The following is a 20,353-nucleotide window of genomic DNA, read 5'->3' as shown; positions in this document are numbered from 1 at the left end:
TGGTTGCAGGTTCATATCAACAAAGAACAAGAATTACAGTATCACAGAGACAAAGGACAAGTTTGTGAGATGCAGGGTACAGTACTGTAAAAATAGGGGTACAAGGAGGAGGAAGAACAAAAATCTCAATTGCAAAGAGCAAAGCAGAGTAGTAATTTCTTTTCAATTTTGAGCTACTATGATAGAACATGTTTTCGTTCATCAAAAGACAATGGCGGAAATATATGAATATTTTTTTAGATTAAAAATGTATTTCTCCCTGAGAATTGTATGTTTTGAACAATGTGTTTTCTATTTTTCGGTGTATTTGTTTACTGACAGCTTGAGAGTGTATATCATTTTGATCACTTTGTTTATGATTTGAGAGAAGTGTTTGATTTTGAACACCGGTAAAACTGTTTTGAGGCGAATGTTTCATTTTGCGAGAGGAGTCAGTAAATAGTGCTTGAAGAGGAGGTTTTGTGTGTAATGTTTTCAGGAAATGGAGCAAGGTTTCAGAAATTGTGTTTTAGCAATTGAGAAACACTGTAAGGCACATGAAAGTTCACATTTTCGAGAAGACATTTCTCCCAGAAAACACATTTTGCTAAATATTTTTTTTTTTTAACTTTCAAACAGTTCTCGTGTGAAGTCGTGACTTGTGACATATGCCTAGTTTCCTGAATCGGGTCACAAATACCAATTTCTACCAAAATACAAATGTAAAGAGATACTTACTGTATGTCGTATTGGGACTTTTAGTTGGAAGCATGAAACCAATCAGAATGTTTATAACAGCAACATCATTCTGCAGTCTTCCCTTTAATGAAGAAAAATAAGAAATATTCAGCATTTTGGTGTGAGTGTGCGTGACTGCATGCGTGCGCACGTGGGAGTGGCTGAAATCTAATGGTGTGTGGCGGCAGAGTAATGTAAAGAGCCTTGTTTGACTAGTTTGTTTTAAGGGGGAGATGCCACTGCCACTGTGGAATCTGACCAGCCCAAATGATTAAAGAAGAAGGCAAGTCCTAATGTGTTTCCCAGACTTCATGCACTCTGGGCTCTGTCTATGGTGTGGAATCCTCCTAACCTTGTGCACTTCAAAGAATTCCAATAAAATGCCTTACTATTATAACTATAACGATAACTTATAGCCCTGCTTTTGTAGACCTGTGGCTCATGTTTGAAACCCTGTTCCTGATCTGATCTGAATGTAACATTGTGTGCTAGCCCCACGTCTGATGTCATATAAACCTTTAGCCTGCTTCAGACCCTTTTTTACACATAGTCGAGAGAGAGAGAGAGAGAGAGAGAGAGAGAGAGAGAGAGAGAGAGAGAGAGAGAGAGAGAGAGAGAGAGAGAGAGAGAGAGAGAGAGAGAGAGAGAGAGCAAAAAGATAATTACTTAACACATTGGAAAGAATTAACAAAAAAAACAGAGCAAACTAGAATGCTATCTGGCTCTACACAGAGAGTACACAGTGGCAGAATACCTGACCACTGTGACTGACCCAAAATTAAGGAAAGCTTTGTGTAAGCTTTGTGTATACTATGTACAGACTCAGTGAGCATAGCCTTGCTATTGAGAAAGGCCGCCCTAGGCAGACATGGCTCTCAAGAGAAGACAGGCTGTGTGCTCACTGCCCACAAAATGAGGTGGAAACTGAGCTGCACTTCCTAACCTCCTGCCCAATGTATGACCATATTAGAGATACATATTTCCCCCAGATCACACAGATCCACAAAGAATTCGAAAACGAATCCAATTTTGAAAAACTCCCATATCTACTGGGTGAAATTCCACAGTGTGCCATCACAGCAGCAAGATTTGTGACCCGTTGCCACGAGAAAAGGGCAACCAGTGAAGAACAAACACCATTGTAAATACAACCCATATTTATGCTTATTTATTTTATCTTGTGTCCTTTAACTATTTGTACATTGTATATATATATAAGAGAGAGAGAGGGAGAGAGAGAGAGAAACCCCAAATTGGTCCCTGAACTAAAAACATAACCAGTTGTTCCGGTCTTGTCTTATTTATGAACTGTGCGTCCCAAATGGCACCCTATTCCCTACATAGTGCAGTACCCTTGACCAGAGCCATCAAAGGTAGTGCACTACATAGGGAATAGGGTGCCGTTTGGGACACGGACTCTCTCTCTCCTTGCCATCACAGCCGGATGTCACGTCGTTGGCTTTTTGTTTTTCCTTCTACACACATTGACTTATGAATCTTTTACACAAACTGGCCCAATGGCTTAACCATCCATGAGTCTGAGCTGTTTTTAAAGTGGACTTTCTGATATGTTGTCAAATCAAATAAATAAAAAATGGCACATGCGCCGAATTCAACAGCTGTAGACCTTACTGTGAAATGCTTACTGACAAGCCCTTAACTAACAATGCAGAGTAAGAAAATAGTTGCTAAATAAACTTAAATGACAAGTCAAGCGAAAACAATAAAGAGGTTATATACAGGGGGTGAGGGTAGTGAGTCGATAGCATACATTCAAATCAAATTCAAAGATCAGCCCAACATTGTAATCATATGACGTACAAGAGTGCCGTCTGTGATTATTGTTTGATGAGGTGAATGAGGATGTGTAGCAGTATAACCCAAATTATAGATGTTCCACCACCACCGCCCCCTTTCCATGGCGAGGACACACATACACACACACACACTCCTTCTGCTATGCTAAGAAAGCCCAAAGGGGCTGATCGATGTCCGCTATTCCTCCGTCTTTCTTTCCTTCCATTCTCTTTTGGACCATATGAACCATGCAACTTTAGTTTATACTCTTCTTTGCTTCCCTCTCCCATTCCCTTGGGGAAATGACTTCACTCCCCCCCTCTCTCTCTCTCTCTCTGTCTCTCTATCCTTTTCCCTTACTCACTCTTCTCTGTCTGTTCTCTCTCACTCTCCCTTCGTTCTCTCTCCCTCCCTTTACCTCTCTCCCTCTCTCTCGGTTCTCACTCCCACTCTCTGTCCTCGCTGCTCTCACACAGGAAGCTGTTCCTGTTGGGTCACAAGTCGGAGCAGTGGTTGGGGAAAACATGAGAGAACATCACATCACAGCACTCATCCCGTCTCCAATCCCAGGGATCCGACGTTCCGGGTTGGTATTCCCAGGAAACTGAACCCTGTCCCTCACAAATAGTTCCCGGTCCTCTTGCACTGATCCCAGCTGTGAGTCGCCACCCTCCCTCTCATCTCCCACCACTGCTTCTGATCACAACTCTTCAACAATATCTAAGGACAATCAGAAACGTGTCCCGAAGCCACTCCTGCATTGTCTTCGCTTTGTGCTTAGGGTCATTGTCCTGTTGGAAGTTGAACTTTTGCCCCAGTCTGAGGTACTGAGCGCTCTGGAGCAAGTTGTCATCAAGAATCTCGCAGTATTTTGCTTCGTTCATCTTTCCCTCGATCCTGACCTGTCTCTCAGGTCAAAAGGTCTGAATGTTTTCCAGATGCATTGTACATTCCTGCAAGCCTGTTATTAGAGTAAGGAAATGGGGATGTCTTCTACATCAACCACTGCCAGTGGAGTTACATAAAAAGGCTTGAATACAGCTGATTCTGCCACACAAAGAAGACAAAGAATGTTATGATGACTGCTTTAAAAGTGTAGCCAATCAATTCAATGTAGGCCTATAGGTGTGTTTAGTGTAAGTAATGGTTATAAATAACATGCTAATTATTCACTATTAAGAACAAAATCTGTACTTCGCTTTCAACTCATGGTTCGACAATTTACAGCAGATAACCTACAACAGCACTTAATCTGTTGAAACGCTCAGGTTTATGTTTTAATCGTGCCCACAAGAGGGCGCAGTGATCCCGACTGTTTGATCCAGATATGCGGTTACTTCAATGACCCCACACAATGGTGAGAGTTGGGTTCCGCTCTAGGACTAAGCAATGCGCCAGGCCTTCGTGACGTCCCTGTTATAACAAGCCACTATAACAGCATATATGCTTATCTTTAAACAAATAGAATGTACATCAAATGTATCTTAGAGGTTGGATAAGAAATAATTATGGTATAGATTATTGGAGCCTTTATACATAAAAGTATGTGTATTTTGTGCATTTGCCCATAGTTCACCTCTATCCATTTCTGAAAAGGGGAGGAAATTAGCCATAATGGAGGATAAGGGATGATAATGTAATATTTATTCTCTGGGGAGGGATTAAAGCCTGTTGTGAGCTACAGAAGGCTACGCTGCGAGCCAGCCAACCTGCCTGGCCGTCTGCCTCACGCAGTCCACCAAGCCCGGCCCCGCCCTCGGTGGGTGGAGCTCCCCTCCAACACACACAGTAGATTGGAGTGTAGGCTATAACACTCCGCAGCCCATACAATGTGTCAGAGATCTGTCTGCGCGACACGAGAGTACATGTGTGCTCCTAGAGTTTACAACTGAACTGCGAGAGAGTGACGAGACAACACACGACTCACACCACAACCTCAGTCAACGCGAGGTGAGCATCTTTCTTTTTGGGTGGGTGAAAGTGTCGCTTATTTTATTGACTCTGTTTTGACTCCCAAATGGTCACCCTGTAAACGAATACGAATGTCATGGGACTTTTAGAGTAGATATACTTTTTAATAGTTATAATTGCTCCCGAGTGGCGTAGCGGTCTAAGGCGTTGCATCTCATTGCGATAGGCGTCACTACAGACCCTGGTTCGATTCCAGACTATCTCACAACCGGCCGTGATTTGGAGTCCCATAGGGAGGCGCACAATTGGCCAACCGTTGACCGGGTTTGGTCGGTGAAGGCGTCATTGTAAATAAGAATTTGTTGTTAACACTTGCTCAGTTAAATAAAGGTTAAAAATAAAACTGTTAATGTTGTTTGGATAATATACCAAGAACACCATCGTAGCGGAAAAGGTGACTTCATATGAGTTTACCCACACTCGCCTCTGTTCTTTCCAAAGTACTTGCAATACTTTTGACCACTTGCCTGGCTGGCTGTAGAATGTTGTGCATAAGGTGTAGGGTTATCTGGGCTTTACAATAGGAACTGTACGGAGATGTGTGTCTGCCTTATTCCATTGTGTCTAAACTATCTCCGTTTCCTTCTCTACAGGCTTTCCAAGCGTGGGATAGAATGCCGGCGATTATAAGTAAAAATTCCGACATGGATTTTGACTCACTACAACCCTGCTTCTATCCTGACGAGGATGACTTCTATTTCTGCGGTCCCGACTCTGCGCCTCCTGGAGAGGACATCTGGAAGAAATTTGAGTTATTGCCTACGCCGCCCCTCTCCCCGAGCCGAGCGGCGCTACCCGGGGAGCTGGCATCCGCGTCCGTGGGGGACTGGGGCGACTCGGCGGCAGGTCTCATGAGTTTTGGATTAGGCGACCCGCTGGGGTGCGAATGGACCTCGGAGCTGCTGCTCCTGCCCGAGGAAGATATTTGGGGTGCGTCGGATGGAGACCTGTTCGGCGGCTCCGCTTTGAATAATAACCCCAACTCAATCATCATTCAGGACTGTATGTGGAGCGGCTTCTCTGCCAGGGAAAAGCTAGAGAGGGTGGTCACAGAGAAGCTAAGCAAAGCCATTTCCACAGCGGCTGCCTGTGGAGTTAGTAAAAATGTCACTACTGCCGCTGTCATCACTACCAAGGCGTCTGAGCTGAGCCGCTCCGTGTCGGAGTGTGTGGACCCCACGATAGTCTTCCCCTTCCCTGTCAACAAAAGAAACGGTAGCAGCAGCAGATGTCCACCTGGTACAGTCCCCGCCTCTACTGCCCATTGTAGCGCCAAGGAAACTCAGAGCGACTCTGGTAAGCGAATACCTTCGGCGAGGATGCATACGCAAAATACCCTTCCTTTTGATTACAGTAACCGACAATACAACAGCTAATAGCCTAAAACCTCAATACTAATGCTGAAACCCAGTTTTAGTTTGAATTTATATCATTCCGCTTCAAATAACAGATGGGATTATTATTAGGCTATCGCTATTATTACCGTCTTGTTAGGGTAATGGTAATTGGGGCGATTGGAAGTTAAGAGTTCAAATGACTGGCCCAGAATAGGATTACCTTGTTACATTCCACACACACACACACACACACACACACACACACACACACACACACACACGCTTCGCCGGCAGATGGCAGTAAAATTGGAGGATTGTGGGGGATTGTGTGCATTACGAATCTCGATCCAGTTTACACCGAACATCTATAGACACACGGGTTGTACAGTGCGATGTACATGGCGCAGTCAGATAGTCCCAATCTAGAACGTGCTAAATAAACGGACTACTTGATAAAGTGCCTTGTTTCACGATTCGTTGGATGCTATGATTACACACTTTACACTGGGATTATTAACTAGGGCTCCGTGGGTGTGAAATTGCTTCTTACATATTCAACGAATGCCATCCATGCCAGCATGAATTAGGCAGCATTATGTAAAAAGCCATGTATAGTGTTTAGTGTTGATGATGTGAGTGTGTTTCGGAAACGGGGGTCGGTGATAACAACAAAGTGGAAAATGCAACCTCTGTAATAACAGGATAATAGGTTCTTCTAACACCCTAAATAGCCCAACCTTCGTTTGGCAGTTGGCATGGAACCACGGTACGAAGAACTCACGTGAGTCGTTACTCGAGCTCTTTGTGACGCCTGCTAAGCGGTAGTAAAAAAGGAGCCCCCCAACTGGGCAGAGCCGGCTGGAAGCTTGAGCTATAGAGCCTTGCCAAAAGCACACCCCCTCCAACCGGCCCGCTGGCAAAAGAAAGATAGCTGGAGAGAAGAGGAGGAGGGCCTGTTTCTTTAGGGGGCTGACAGCTTTGAACAGGCGCTCCCATCTCGACAGCTGTCTCTCTGGCGCCGGTCCAGCGCCTCGGCTTAAAGCCGGTGATCCAATCACACCACGTTCCCCCGCCCCGCCAGCCTGCAGATGAAACCGTTTGCATGGGCCTCTTCTTGCTGCTTGCTGCGTTAAGTCGCATCTCTCGCTTTTTTTTCTACGCGCTTTCCTCCCCTTGCCATCGAAAAGAGTTAGTAGACGCACTGCAGACTTGAAAGGCATAATTAGGCAGTGTCACTATAGATACCGACATATATCCTATCCATGTTCAAATCCTATGGACACAGAATAGGCCTCCTGATCAAATGTTGATTCATACAACACTTATTAGAAAACCTACAGTTTGCCTGGAAGCCAAAGGCACCTGTCACATGTGTATCTGTACAGTTATTCATTTAAAACAATGATGGATACACCTCCATATAAAGTCCACCTCCACTTTATCTGTGCTGATCTTTTGGAAAATAAAGGAGCTTTGAGCAATATGGTGGATATCTGACAACCAGGTGCTGGCTTTCACCAGACCATCTCTTTCACATCAATGTAGGGAAAGGAAATGAGAAGAGGAGAGGATGCCACTTTAGACATTTGACATTTACACCTTGGAGATTCACTAGAACTCACTCGCTTGCTCACTCACTACGAGTATGACCCACTTTCCCAGTGAGCCAGCTATCATATCACCCAGGCTATCTCAGCTTCACATGTGGTCTGTCTAGAGAGAGGGGGGAGAACAGAGGGAAGGGAGAGCGTAAGGGGAAAAGACAGGGAGAAGCGAGACACACCCCCTTACCACCCAGCTGAGTCTGTGCTGTGGTTCTGTTTTGATTCCTGTGCCAACTTCTCTCTCTGTGTGTGTGTGTGTGTGTGTGTGTGTGTGTGTGTGTGTGTGTGTGTGTGTGTGTGTGTGTGTGTGTGTGTGTGTGTGTGTGTGTGTGTGTGTGCTAGATGGCCTCCGGAGGGTCTAGGCGTCAGAAGTGGGTTACTGTAAGCTGTAAAATGCCACACTGCTTTACGAATGAGTAAGCTGATAATGATAGCCATTATCACAAAGGCATTTTAACTGGGGCTGCCACCTCAATTACTAACTGCTTACGATTGCATTCCTCTTCTTGCAGCTTCAAAGAGGCCTACCCATTATTATTAATATTATTTATTTATTTAAGTCTACACATTATTTATTTATTTACTTCTTGTGATAAGTAGCGGCAGTAATATACCAGCTTAGGTGAAATGAAGATAAAGAAGGCGATAAATTATGAAAATAGCTAAATATTTTGTTTTGAAATCCTTAAAGTTAACACCGATCAGGAATGATGACTTTTTAAATGCTTTGCTTATCCCATTTCATCATCAGTAACTGCCTCTGGTGACGTCAAAACCTTTTCAAGAGAGAGAGAGAGAACATGGACACAACTCAAACATTTCTGTAGTGGGTAAAGATGAGCAGGAAAGGCCAAATAAGGGTTGTAAGGACTGAAAACAAAGAATACAACCTGTCAACAAGTCAGTCAGATGAAGCATGTCAAATCTGTGGACTAGATTAGTGCTACAGGTGACGGACAATAAGCATGAAGAGTACTCTCTTTGTGCAGTGAGCATAGAGTTTAGTAATGACTTCACTACTCCCCCCCCCCCCACACACACACAGACGCATTTATGCATGCAGGCATACACACACGTGGAGGCAGAAAGCCACACACACACACACACACACACACACACACACACACACACACACACACACACACACACACCGGTGACAGTTCCCACAGTTGGTGAGTCAGAACAATTACCAAACTCACTCTTCTGTTTTCCTTTCCCAGAAGATGAAGACGATGATGAAGAAGATGAGGACGAAGATGAGGAGGAGGGCGAAGATGACTCGGACGGCGAAGAGATCGATGTGGTCACCGTGGAGAAGCGGCGCGGCTTGTCGCCCTTGGCCACCGGCACGGTCACCATCTCAGTACGGCCGAAGACGGGTGCCGCTTCCGGGGGCGTGGCCTCATCTGGGGTCATGAGCCGATTCGTTAGCAACCGGGGATCAGCGGGGTCAAACGGTTACGGTCAGGAGCTGATCCTGAAGCAGAGTTCGGTCCACCAGCAGCAGCACAACTACGCCGCTCCCTCGCCATACGCCTCTGACGATGATCACGCGCCCCCCTCCAAGAAACACAAGACCTCTGACGCTCCTCGCCAACCTTCCCGCACCCTCTCTTCATCGTCGTCGACCTTAACGTCATTTGGCTCCTTCACAATGGCAATGGCAGGATCCAAATGCAAACGCAACGCCAGCGGTGATAGCAGCCCGCGTGGTGGTTCCTCTGGTAACTCCGACTCCGAAGACTCTGAACGGCGGCGAAACCACAACATCCTGGAACGCCAACGGCGCAACGATCTCCGCTCCAGTTTCCTCACGCTCCGCGACCACGTACCCGAGCTGGCGAGGAACGAGAAGGCGGCTAAGGTGCTGATCTTGAAGAAGGCGGCAGAGTATGTGTCGTCACTGGAGGTGGACGAGCTGCGGCTGACGCAGGAGAAGGACAGGCTGCAGGCGCGGAGGCAACAGCTGATCAGGCGGTTGGAGCAGGCCAGGACTCGCTAAGACTTGTCAGTGGCACATAACGCAAACACGTACACACAAACATAGGCACATACACACACACACACACACACACACACACACACACACACACACACACACACACACACACACACACACACACACACACACACACACACACACACACACACACAAACCCAGATGAACCCCTTCTCTCTGTCTCAATTAAAACACACACAGACTTGGAGCGACACAGGGGAGGCGGGTGGCCGGGACACAACAGGACTTTTACTTCCGCCACTTTTTTTGCACATTTGTTGACATTAAGAATGTTTAGATTTTTAAATTTTTCAGGTGAAAAAAGAAGAGAAAAGAATGAGGGAGGGGAAAGAAAGGAGAGCAGGAGCTTCTCTGGGCCCTCTATCTTTTGTATCATTTTTCAGGAAAAAAAAAAGAAGAGAAAAGAAGGAGGGATGTGAAAGGAAGGAGAGCAGGAGCTTCTCTGGGTGCTCTCTCTTGTACAATTGTTCTTTTTTTATACCTTGTTTTCTTTAACTGAATGTGACACTTACATAGCCCCAAACCTAGTGACTTTCAAAGGGGTCATGTTCATTAGGGCCACCATGGCAAATCACGTTGTAACGGAAAGCAAAAACCCGCATTTCTCAATGGACGAGTTCAGGTATTCCCTCCCTGTTTCAGTCCATTTTCTACCGTTGGGTGCGTAATAAATACACCCCGGGCATGGTGTATTTCAGAGTTCAAAGTTCTCACTTAGGAGAAGAGTACGCTTTCTATGCCTGCACCACTGCAAACAGAAGACACTAGTAAAACCACGATATAACAAAGACTGTAACGCTGTCACACGTTGGCTCACAACTATGATGTCAAGAAGTTTTTGGCTTCTCTCTCTCTCTCTCGTCCTCTCTGTCTCTCCCTCTTGTTTCTCCTCTCTTGCACTGGTGCTCAAACTAAGGGCTCTATTCAATCCGTCTCACAGAACTTCAGCGTTACAAGGTGATTGAAATGAGTAGACTGCATTCATGGTAAACGCTGCATACATCGGCTCAATGGGAAATGACCAGCGATACAGATTGAATTAGCGCCCCAAGTCAATGGATGTAATAACTATGTACCTTGCTAGCTGACACTTTTGTAAATAACATTACTGTAAATAACAGAAATACACTCAGAATCTGCCTTGTTTTATATAACATTTTTTTCTTTGGAATTTTTTGATACATTTTGTCCAAAAGCTGCAAATTAATAGACTGGAAACGTTATACCTTTAAAAAAAAGTACTGTAATGCCTCGAAACATTGTAATATAACAACATATTGTTTTCATTTTTTTTTCTATCTTCCCTGCTTTGTATTGTACCATGATACTAATTCTACATCTTTACTACGCTTTAGTGTGATCCTGAAAAATTTGATACTTATATTTTTGTAAGAAAATTAGTGTTTGGTAGATATCTTTTTATCTCATCATTTTCTTATTCTTTCCTCTATTCAAAGTGAATTATTTTGTACAGAAATGTGTTCTATCATCATGTACCTGACCCTTTTCATGTCTCTTTCTTCCCATTTGTTTATGTATTTGTAAGTATTGGTGCATAGAACTTACTGGGGAACAGATATAATATGTTGGTTGTATCATTCTTATAATGTACATTTAGTGCTGCAACTCATAGCACTTTGAAATACCTCATTTTGACAAATAAATAGACATTGAAAATAATTACCTCTCAGTGTGGACATGAATCATCACCATTGATACTGTGAACAATATCTCTGTCTCTGTCTGTCTCTCCATGACTCTCTTTGTGTGTGCTCCCTCTCCCTCACTCTCTGTCTCTCTGCACTGGTAGACTAGTGTCTGTCTCTCATTCACAAAAGAAAATGAGCAGAGTTTGTGTGGGTGTGTGTAGCCTTAGAATCCACAGTTCAGCACCCCACAGCTATATTCCCCTCCCTATAGCCACTCACACCCACCCACACACACCTACGCACTCACACCCACCAAGTGGATATGAACACACACAAACACCCATCTACATTGTTCACCCTGTTGCCATGGAAACAGGTGCAGCTGCAAAGTGGCAGACAGCGAGCGTGTGTGTTTTCTTTTATTTGTCTGCGAGACTGTGTGTGTGTGTGTGTGTGTGTCTGTCTGCTTGTTGAATCCCTGCTCGTGTGTGGCCTGTCCCCACTGATATCGCTCCCCTCCTCTCCACCACAATGCCAAAACAACACTGGATACTGTTTACTAACATCAACCACATGGCTCTCATCCCCTCCTTTTCTCTTCCCTTCCCTCTCCCTTCCCCGCCCTCTCCTCTCGCCCATCCCTCCGTCTCTCCATGCTGTACTTCAGCCAACTACGTGCCACATACACACCACACACTCTGGGGGAATGGGAGTCTAGCCAACACTATTTCTCGCTGGAGTGCTCTGAAAGAGAAATCTGTTGCTCCAGACTGAAGGGGCGTTGGAATTAGAAAAGAGATGGAAAGGGATGCATATTTTGGAGAGGATAGGGGCACTGTCATAAAAGAAGACATGAGTCTAAATTCTATATTTGTTTGTGTCTTTGTGCACTTTGTGTGTCAAGTTATCCCTCTTTGACTAGGTATTGAATGCTCTTGTTGCATACCTGAATAAGAGCGCCTTATGTCAACAAATGACTTCTGGTTTGGATTTGGCCATTTTGGGATTGAGCCACCTGGGGGTGAGGAAGGTGGGGGCGTTAATGGGAGGGAGTCTTACTGTCTGGTGGATTACATAACAGGGGTCTGGTGTCTTTGTATGATTTTGTATGTGTGTTTCTCCATCTGCCTAACAGTTTATAGCTTATCATGCTTGGCTATCAGAGAGAGAAAATAGGGACAATAACAAATACAATTGCATGGGACTGCATGGATTATGAAAACCAATACTGTACATTTGAGAACTCTAATATAGCACTGGCATGCATTGCATTTCCCATGTCCTAATCTATTACACACACACACACACACACACACACACACACACACACACACACACACACACACACACACACACACACACACACACACACACACACACACACACACACACACACACTTCTCCCCACTGTACCCTCAAACTTGCTCTACTGTAAAGCTGCCCTGCTCTTGAAATTAGGCTAATTGCTAATGTTCTGTAGCTGTCAGTCCCTGGCCAGCAGTCTCCTGCATTAAGCAGACATATTACCAGGGATTCACCCTGATTAATATACATATACACCATGTGGGGTGGCATGTGTGAGTGGGGTGTGTCTCACACATCCATTCTATACCTTCTTTACGACTTGCACCACTGACAACACTATTTACATCTCACTGTACTGCAGAGACACTGAATCTGTATTCAGCATGTCAACCCCTCCATATGGTCAGAACAGTACAGTAGGTACGGTGTGTCTGTCCGTCTGTCTGTGTGTGTGTGTGCCTACTATATGAGTGTGCCTGCGCACGCCTGTGTGTGAACGTGTGTGGTGTGTTAAAATGATCCATCCCTATTCTTTCCAATGCCATCTTCAGGAGCTACTATTTTTTTGTTATTGTTTAGTTATTTTAATCTGTGAGACGTGGCCAAGCTCTGCCCAGACAAAGCTTTGCCCACTGTGCCTCCACTGACTCTGTTTGCCAAGGGCCTTGCCATTGATGCCAGGGGGTATCCATCTGTTGTGCGTCAGGGCAATATAGTCGCAGGTGCTGAGGGAGGATTTGTGTGTGTGTGTGTGTGTGTGTGTGTAGAGGGTGAGGGGCGGGGGGTATTCGTGGATGGGATAAGCAGGACGGTGTTAAGGAGGGGGGAGAGGTTGTTTGGGGGTGAGCTTTGGGGTGCGGAGTGGAGGTGAGGGTGAGGAGTGGGCACTGGGTGTTGGGGGGTTACTCAAGGGTTGCCTGCTGCTGTTGATATAGGGGGTAAAATATGTGGCCCACACAAAGGGCGGTGGAGCTACAGTAATTGCTGTGCACACAGAGAAGGGAGGAGGGAGGGAGAGAGGGAGGGAGAGATAGCAAAAGAGAGCATGTTTGTAATAAGAAAGGAGAAGGAGAGAGAAAAGGAGAAGAAGAGAGGGTGGGGGAGAGAGGGAGAGCGAGCGAGGGATAGAAAGAGGAGCGGCAGGGAGGGAAAGCGAAAATGAGAGAGAGAGAGAGAGAGAGATGGAAAGAGAGAGGGAGGCCTCTGAGCATTTGATTAAAGTTTACCAAAGTTTGAGGAGATTAGCATACAGATGGTACTGAAGCACGGCCCTGAAAACATCATCCTCCCTTTTCCTCTCCTCCCCTTCTCTCTCTCTCTCACACACACACACACACACACACACACACACACACACACACACACACACACACACACACACACACACACACACACACACACACACACACACACACACACACACACGTGTGCGCACCGTGGCAGAGCAGACTCATTGAAAAAATCCTTGAATAGCCTTTCAAGTGGATGTTTTGAAGGGAAAAAAGCCTTGGCCACAGCACACAGCGAAGGACAGAGAGACAGAGTGAGAGCGAGGGATTGAGAGAGATAGAGAGTGGGGAAGAGAGAGAGAGAAAAAAAGAGAGGGAGCGAGCATGAGGGAGGAAGAGAAGGAGAGAGATGGATAGAGATAAAGAGAGAGAGTAGATACACAAACAGACAGAGAGAGAGGACTTCATGCTGAAGTTCCAAGAACTGGGAAAGCGTCCAGAGAATCCTGATCAAGTAGGTTCAAAGAAAAGGTGAAGGTGGCGAATGTAAGGCCCATAGAAATAGAATTACTAGACGGGACAAAGCCTATTCTGTGGGACTCTTCCTTCACTCCACTAGTATTGAGTTTCACTGTGGTTCCAACTTCAATCAAGTGAATCACAATGATAAACCTCATTTCATGTCATGAAAAGCTTCTCAAACCCATCTGAATAGGGCCTTCACAGATGGGTTTAGAGGGCATGTATCAACTAGTATCTCAGAATGAAAAGAACAATAAGCATTGCATGTTTATATGGAATAATCCAACCATCCATCCATCAAGTCGTTCTTTCTCTTGTCCCTGTGAGTTTTGAATGCCATTGTTGCTCATGCGATCGGAGGCCTCTTATATTAGCCAGGCTATGCTTTGAAGCCATTGTTGCATTTTGAAGCTAACGGCTGTTAGCCTGCTGGGCTAAGTGTCCCTCAAATTGTGTGTCACTCCCCAAGCTCCTATGGGACATGACAGCCAATGATTGTGTTTCACCTCTTATGTTTCACCATTGAGACAGTTCTATAAATGTGTCAATGTCATTGTTAGTCATTATGTTTGCCTCCCAAATGTCCATATACTGTAGTGCACTACTTTTAACCAGGACCTATAGGTCTCTGGTAAAAAAGTAGTGCACCATGTAGGGAATAGCGGCTGTTGCTGCCAGACAGCAGTACAGTAATACTATGACACTATGATTGATCTATCATCTCATAGGTCACTTTTCAACAACCGCCCTTGAGGACCGATGTACTGCTGCCCTTCTGGTAACACTTTAAAATAAGGTTCCATTTGTAAAGGGTTTATAAAGGGTTTGTAATTGCGTTGTTAATAATTTATAAATGCATTATAAACCGTTAATAAATGGGTTATAACAAATTGGTCAAAATATTGAAATAGCCTCTTCAGTGCTCTCCAAATAGTGAGCCACTATTTACCTCCAGCTATTAACCATTTATAAATGTACTTACAAATGTGTATAATATTGAACCCTTATGTATCATCATTCAACCTTATTTTCAATGGTTGCACAGTTAATCAATAGTTATTTTCTCACTTTTGGGTGTGATAAATTGTTGCTCTGTCCCAGGAACAGAAATGGTTATATTTCAGACCATAGTCAACTCCCAAGATGTGTCTTGTCCCATGTTTGAAACCATGATGATTCATTGGTCAACTTAATTATTCCAAGAATAAAGACTTTATCTCAAGATCTCAAGCCATATTATTGGTGAGGTTCGCTGGTTTCTGAAAAATGCCCCCGAGGTGAGATCTACTCATCTGTGAAACGTGCTTGAAATAAAAATACCCAGAATGTTGTGATGACAGTGGCGTTATGTGAGAGTGCTTCGTGAAGAACCATGATGGAAGTGGCTATGCGAAGTGTGCAAAGGCAAGACAGAAGCGATTTCAAGAAAGAAACATTGTTCAAAGTACAAAAGTGTTGACAGAAACGTTTGAATACAGACATTCTGCTAAATGATTTAGCATTCTGCTCAACTAGCTAAGAGATAGCTAGCTAACATTTTTGAGCACCTCTGTCCAACCTAGCTCGCTAGGAAATGTTAGCTTGCCAGCTAGCTAGCATTAGGTGAAACCTAAAACATATTTTTGAATATAGACATTCTGCTTGACAATTTAACATGAGATCATATTTGGCATGATATAGCTAACTAGCTAAGTCGATCACATTTGCTGGCAAGCTAGCTGGTTAGCTTCGCTAGCTAGCAAACGTTAGATGACAGCTAGCTAACATTGACATGACAGAGTTTCTATTCAATTTATTTAGCTAGCTTTTTTGGATTAGCACGCTAGCTAGTTACATAACCTTGGAACTCAGGAACAGTCTCGAGCTAGGTAGCTAGGGTAGTTAGCTGCACTATTTCACTTGCCTATTAGGTAGCAGCATAAGATAAACTCATCAAAAAAAGAAATATCCCTTTTTCAGGACCCTGTCTTTCAAAGATAATTCGTACAAATAACTTCACAGATCTTTATTGTATAGGGTTTGAACACGGTTTCCCATGCTTATTCAATGAACCATAAACAATTAATGAACAGGCACCTGTGGAACGGTTCTTAAGACACTAACAGCTTACAGACGGTAGGCAATTAAGGTCACAGTTATGAAAACTTAGGACACAAAAGAGGCCTTTCCCTCCATCAGTGCTCAGACTGTCCGCAATAGGCTGAGAGAGGCTGGACTCAGGGCTTGCAGGCCTGTTGTAAGGTAGGTCTTCACCAGACATCAATGCCAACAACATCGCCCGTGGGCACAAACCCACCGTTCCTGGACAGGACAGGACTAGTCAAAGACAGGACTAGTCACATGTCTGTGGAACTTGTTCAGTCTATGTCTCAGTTGTTGAATCTTGTTATGTGTCACACCTTGGTCTTAGTATTTTGTGTTTTCGTTATTTATTTGGTCAGGCCAGGGTGTGACATGGGTTTATTTTTTTGTGTTTCGTATTGGGGTTTAGTAGGCATTGGGATTGCGGCTGAGTAGGGGTGTCTAGCATAGGCTTGGCTGCCTGAGGCGGTTCTCAATCAGAGTCAGGTGATTCTCGTTGTCTCTGATTGGGAACCATATTTAGGTAGCCTAGGTTTCACTGTGTGTTTTGTGGGTGATTGTTCCTGTCTCTGTGTTTGTTTTCACTAGATAACCTATACAGCCTTTCGCGTTCCGTTTGTTGTTTTGTTACTTAGTTATTTCATGTATCATTCTATTTTATTAAAGAACATGAGTAACCACCACGCTGCATTTTGGTCCGACTCTCTTTCAACAGACGAACGGAGTTACATTATGTTCATACAAATATTTACACATGGTGTTTGCTGAAAATAAACGCAGTTGACAGTGAAAGGACGTTTCTCTTTTTGCTGCGTTTAGATGTTGAGCTGCTGCATCAACATGTGCAGTCAAGTAAACTGTTGCTTCGCTCTTCAGTATTTATCACCATCTTTGGCAAAATCAAACTACAGTGCAACTTTGTACTTCATGGCACAAAACCACTTTGTGTAATAGGCAAGAAGACTGGTATTAAAAAGGGGTATTTTCATTTTCGTCTTTTGAGCTTCTAGTCATGAAATGTATGCAGCCTACTCAATCACTTTTTATAGCTACTGTTTACAGGCCTCCTGGGCTATATACAGAGTTCCTCATTGAGTTCCCTGAATTCCTATCGGACTTTGTAGTCATAACAGATAATATTCACATTTTTGGAGACTTTAATATTCACATGAGAAAGTACACAGACCCACTCCAAAAGGCTTTCGGAGCCAGCATCGACTCAGTGGGTTTTGTCCAACATGTCTCTGGACCTACTCACTGTCACAGTCATACTCTGGACCTAGTTTTGTCCCATGGAATAAATGTTGTGGATCTTAATGTTTTTCCTCATAATCCTGGGCTATCGGACCACCATTTTATTATGTTTGCAATTGCAACAAATATACTGCTCAGACCCCAACCAAGGAGCATCATAAGTCATGCTATAAATTCACAGACAACACAAAGATTCCTTGATGCCCTTCCAGACTCCCTCTGCCTACCCAAGGACGTCAGAGTACAAAAATCAGTTGAGGATCTCAATTGAACCTTGCGCAATACCCTAGATGCAGTTGCACCACTAAAAACATTTCTCATAAGAAACTAGCTCCCTGGTATACAGAAAACGCCCGAGCTCTGAAGCAAGCTTCCAGAAAATTGGAACTTCAAATTGGAACTTCTTCCGACCAGCTTGGAAAAACAGTATTGTGCAGTATCGAAGAGCCCTTACTGCTGCTCGATCATCCTATTTTTCTAACTTAATTGAGGAAAATAAGAACAATCCTAAATGTATTTTTGATACTGTTGCAAAGCTAACTAAAAAGCAGCATTCCCCAAGTGAGGATGGCTTTCACTTCAACAGTAATAAATTCATTAACTTCTTTGAGGAAAAGATCATGATCATTAGAAAGCAAATTACGGACTCGTCTTTAAATCTGCATATTCCTTCAAAGCTCAGTTGTCCTGAGTCTGCACAACTCTGCCGAGGCCCTAGGATCAAGAGACACTCAAGTGTTTTAGTACTATATCTCTTGACACAATGATAAAAATAATCATGGCCTCTAAACCTTCAAGCTGCACACTGGGCCCTATTCCAACTAAACTACTGAAAGAGCTGCTTCCTGTGCTTGGCCCTCCAATGTTGAACATAATAAATGGCTCTCTATCCACCGGATGTGTTCCAAACTCACTAAAAGTGGCAGTAATAAAGCCTCTCTTGAAAAAGAGAGGCGCAGCTACTCACTGCCTTCCTGAAGACAAACAATGTATACGAAAGGCTTCAGTCTGGTTTTAGACCCCATCATAGCACTGAAACTGCACTTGTGAAGGTGGTAAATGACCTTTTAATGGCATCAGACCGAGCCTCCGCATCTGTCCTCGTTCTCCTAGACCTTAGTGCTGCTTTGATACCATCGATCACCACATTCTTTTGGAGAGATTGGAAACCCAAATTGGTCTACACGGACAAGTTCTGGCCTGGTTTAGATCTTATCTGTTGGAAAGATATCCGTTTGTCTCTGTGAATGGTTTGTCCTCTGACTAATCAATTGTAAATTTCGGTGTTCCTCAAGGTTCCGTTTTAGGACTACTCTTGTTTTCACTATATATTTTACCTCTTGGGGATGTCATTCAAAAACATAATGTTAACTTTCACTGCTATGCGGATGACACACAGCTGTACATTTCAATGAAACATGGTGAGGGTCAGTTTGTTATATCTGGAGTACTTCTCCTGTCTTATCCGGTGTCCTGTGTGAATTTAAGTATGCTCTCTCTAATTCTCTCTTTCTCTCTTTCTATCTCTCTCGGGGGACTTGAGCCCTTGGACCATGCCTCAGGACTACCTGGCATGATGACTCCTTGCTGTCCCCAGTCCACTGGGCCGTGCTGCTGCTCCAGCTTCAACTGTTCTGCCTGCGGCTATGGAATCCTGACCTGTTCACCAGACGTGCTACCTGTCCCAGACCTATTATTTGACCATGCTGGTCATTTATGAACATTTTAACATTTTGGTCATGTTCTGTTCTAATCTCCACCCGGTAGCCTGGTTCTTCTCTAGGTTTCTTCCTAGGTTTTGGCCTTTCTAGGGAGTTTTTCCTAGCCAACGTGCTTCAACACCTGCATTGCTTGCTGTTTGGGGTTTTAGGCTGGGTTTCTGTACAGCACTTTGAGATATCAGCTGATGTACGAAGGGCTATATAAATACATTTGATTTGATTTGATTTTAGAACACAATTTCAATACCAAACATACAATGAGAGAAATTACCACCTGGCAGTGACCTATGGATAATTTTAGTTCAGCAACTTACTGGTTTGCTGAAAGGACAGCAACAACTGATGATCGGAACAACCTCTGCTGCAGATAAATTGACATATGAGATTGCATGGATCTTAGAAGGCCTTTACCGATGCAGGCATAGTGAAAGATTGTTTTTTGTCTTCAGCAGAGACAATGTATGTTGACATACAAAACGAAAATGCAACTCGAAAGCAAATAAAAGGACTACAACTATTGGACAATCATAATAAGAAGGAATTGAGGAAATAAGAAAAGATATAGGTAAGCAGCTAAACAAGGATATATCAGCGGCTCCATGTTTCAGCATTTTAGGTTATAATGTAAGGTTCCCCATTATCTGTTGCGATAGCAGCCGCTACTATTCCTGGGGTCCAAGCAAAACATGAAACATGACATATTACAGAACATTAATAGACAAGAACAGCTCAAGGAGAGAACTACATACATAGAAAAGGCACACATAGCCTACATACAGTGCCTATACATACACTACCGTTCAAAAGTTGAGTCACTTAGAAATGTCCTTGTTTTTGAAAGAAAAGCACAAAAAAATGTCCATTAAAATAACATCAAATTGTTCTGAAATACAGTGTAGAAATTGTTAATGTTGTAAATGACTATTGTAGCTGGAAATGGCAGATTTTTTTAATGTAATATCTACATAGGAGTACAGAGGCCCATTATCAGCAAATATCACTCCTGTGTTCCAATGGCACGTTGTGTTAGCTAATCCAAGTTTATAATTTTAAAAGGCTAATTGATCATTAGAAAACCATTTTGCAATTCAAATCAAATAAAATGTTATTTGTCACATACACATGGTTAGCAGATGTTAGTGCGA

General features: G+C 43.8%; 1 protein-coding gene across 3 annotated transcripts; it reads left to right on the top strand.

Moving 5' to 3' along the window:
* The first annotated feature begins 4,309 nt into the window (after positions 1-4,309).
* On the top strand, positions 4,310-11,126 carry LOC118386583 (N-myc proto-oncogene protein-like). 3 transcript variants are annotated; one of them, XM_052523423.1, is made up of 3 exons: positions 4,310-4,464; positions 5,079-5,781; positions 8,650-11,126. In XM_052523423.1, the coding sequence occupies exons 2-3, from the start codon at positions 5,100-5,102 to the stop codon at positions 9,426-9,428; spliced, it is 1,461 nt and encodes a 486-aa protein (XP_052379383.1). In that variant the 5' UTR covers positions 4,310-4,464; positions 5,079-5,099; the 3' UTR covers positions 9,429-11,126. The 3 variants fall into 3 exon arrangements, with proteins under 3 accessions (XP_052379383.1, XP_052379380.1, XP_052379381.1); XM_052523420.1 differs by having other exon boundaries at positions 8,647-11,126; XM_052523421.1 differs by having other exon boundaries at positions 4,349-4,484; positions 8,647-11,126.
* Positions 11,127-20,353: the final 9,227 nt, after the last annotated feature.

This window comes from Oncorhynchus keta, chromosome 8, assembly GCF_023373465.1.
Source record: "Oncorhynchus keta strain PuntledgeMale-10-30-2019 chromosome 8, Oket_V2, whole genome shotgun sequence".
Classification (NCBI taxonomy): Eukaryota; Metazoa; Chordata; class Actinopteri; order Salmoniformes; family Salmonidae; genus Oncorhynchus; species Oncorhynchus keta.
Note: the sequence above shows the minus strand (reverse complement) of the source record. Positions and strands in the feature narration are given on the sequence as shown.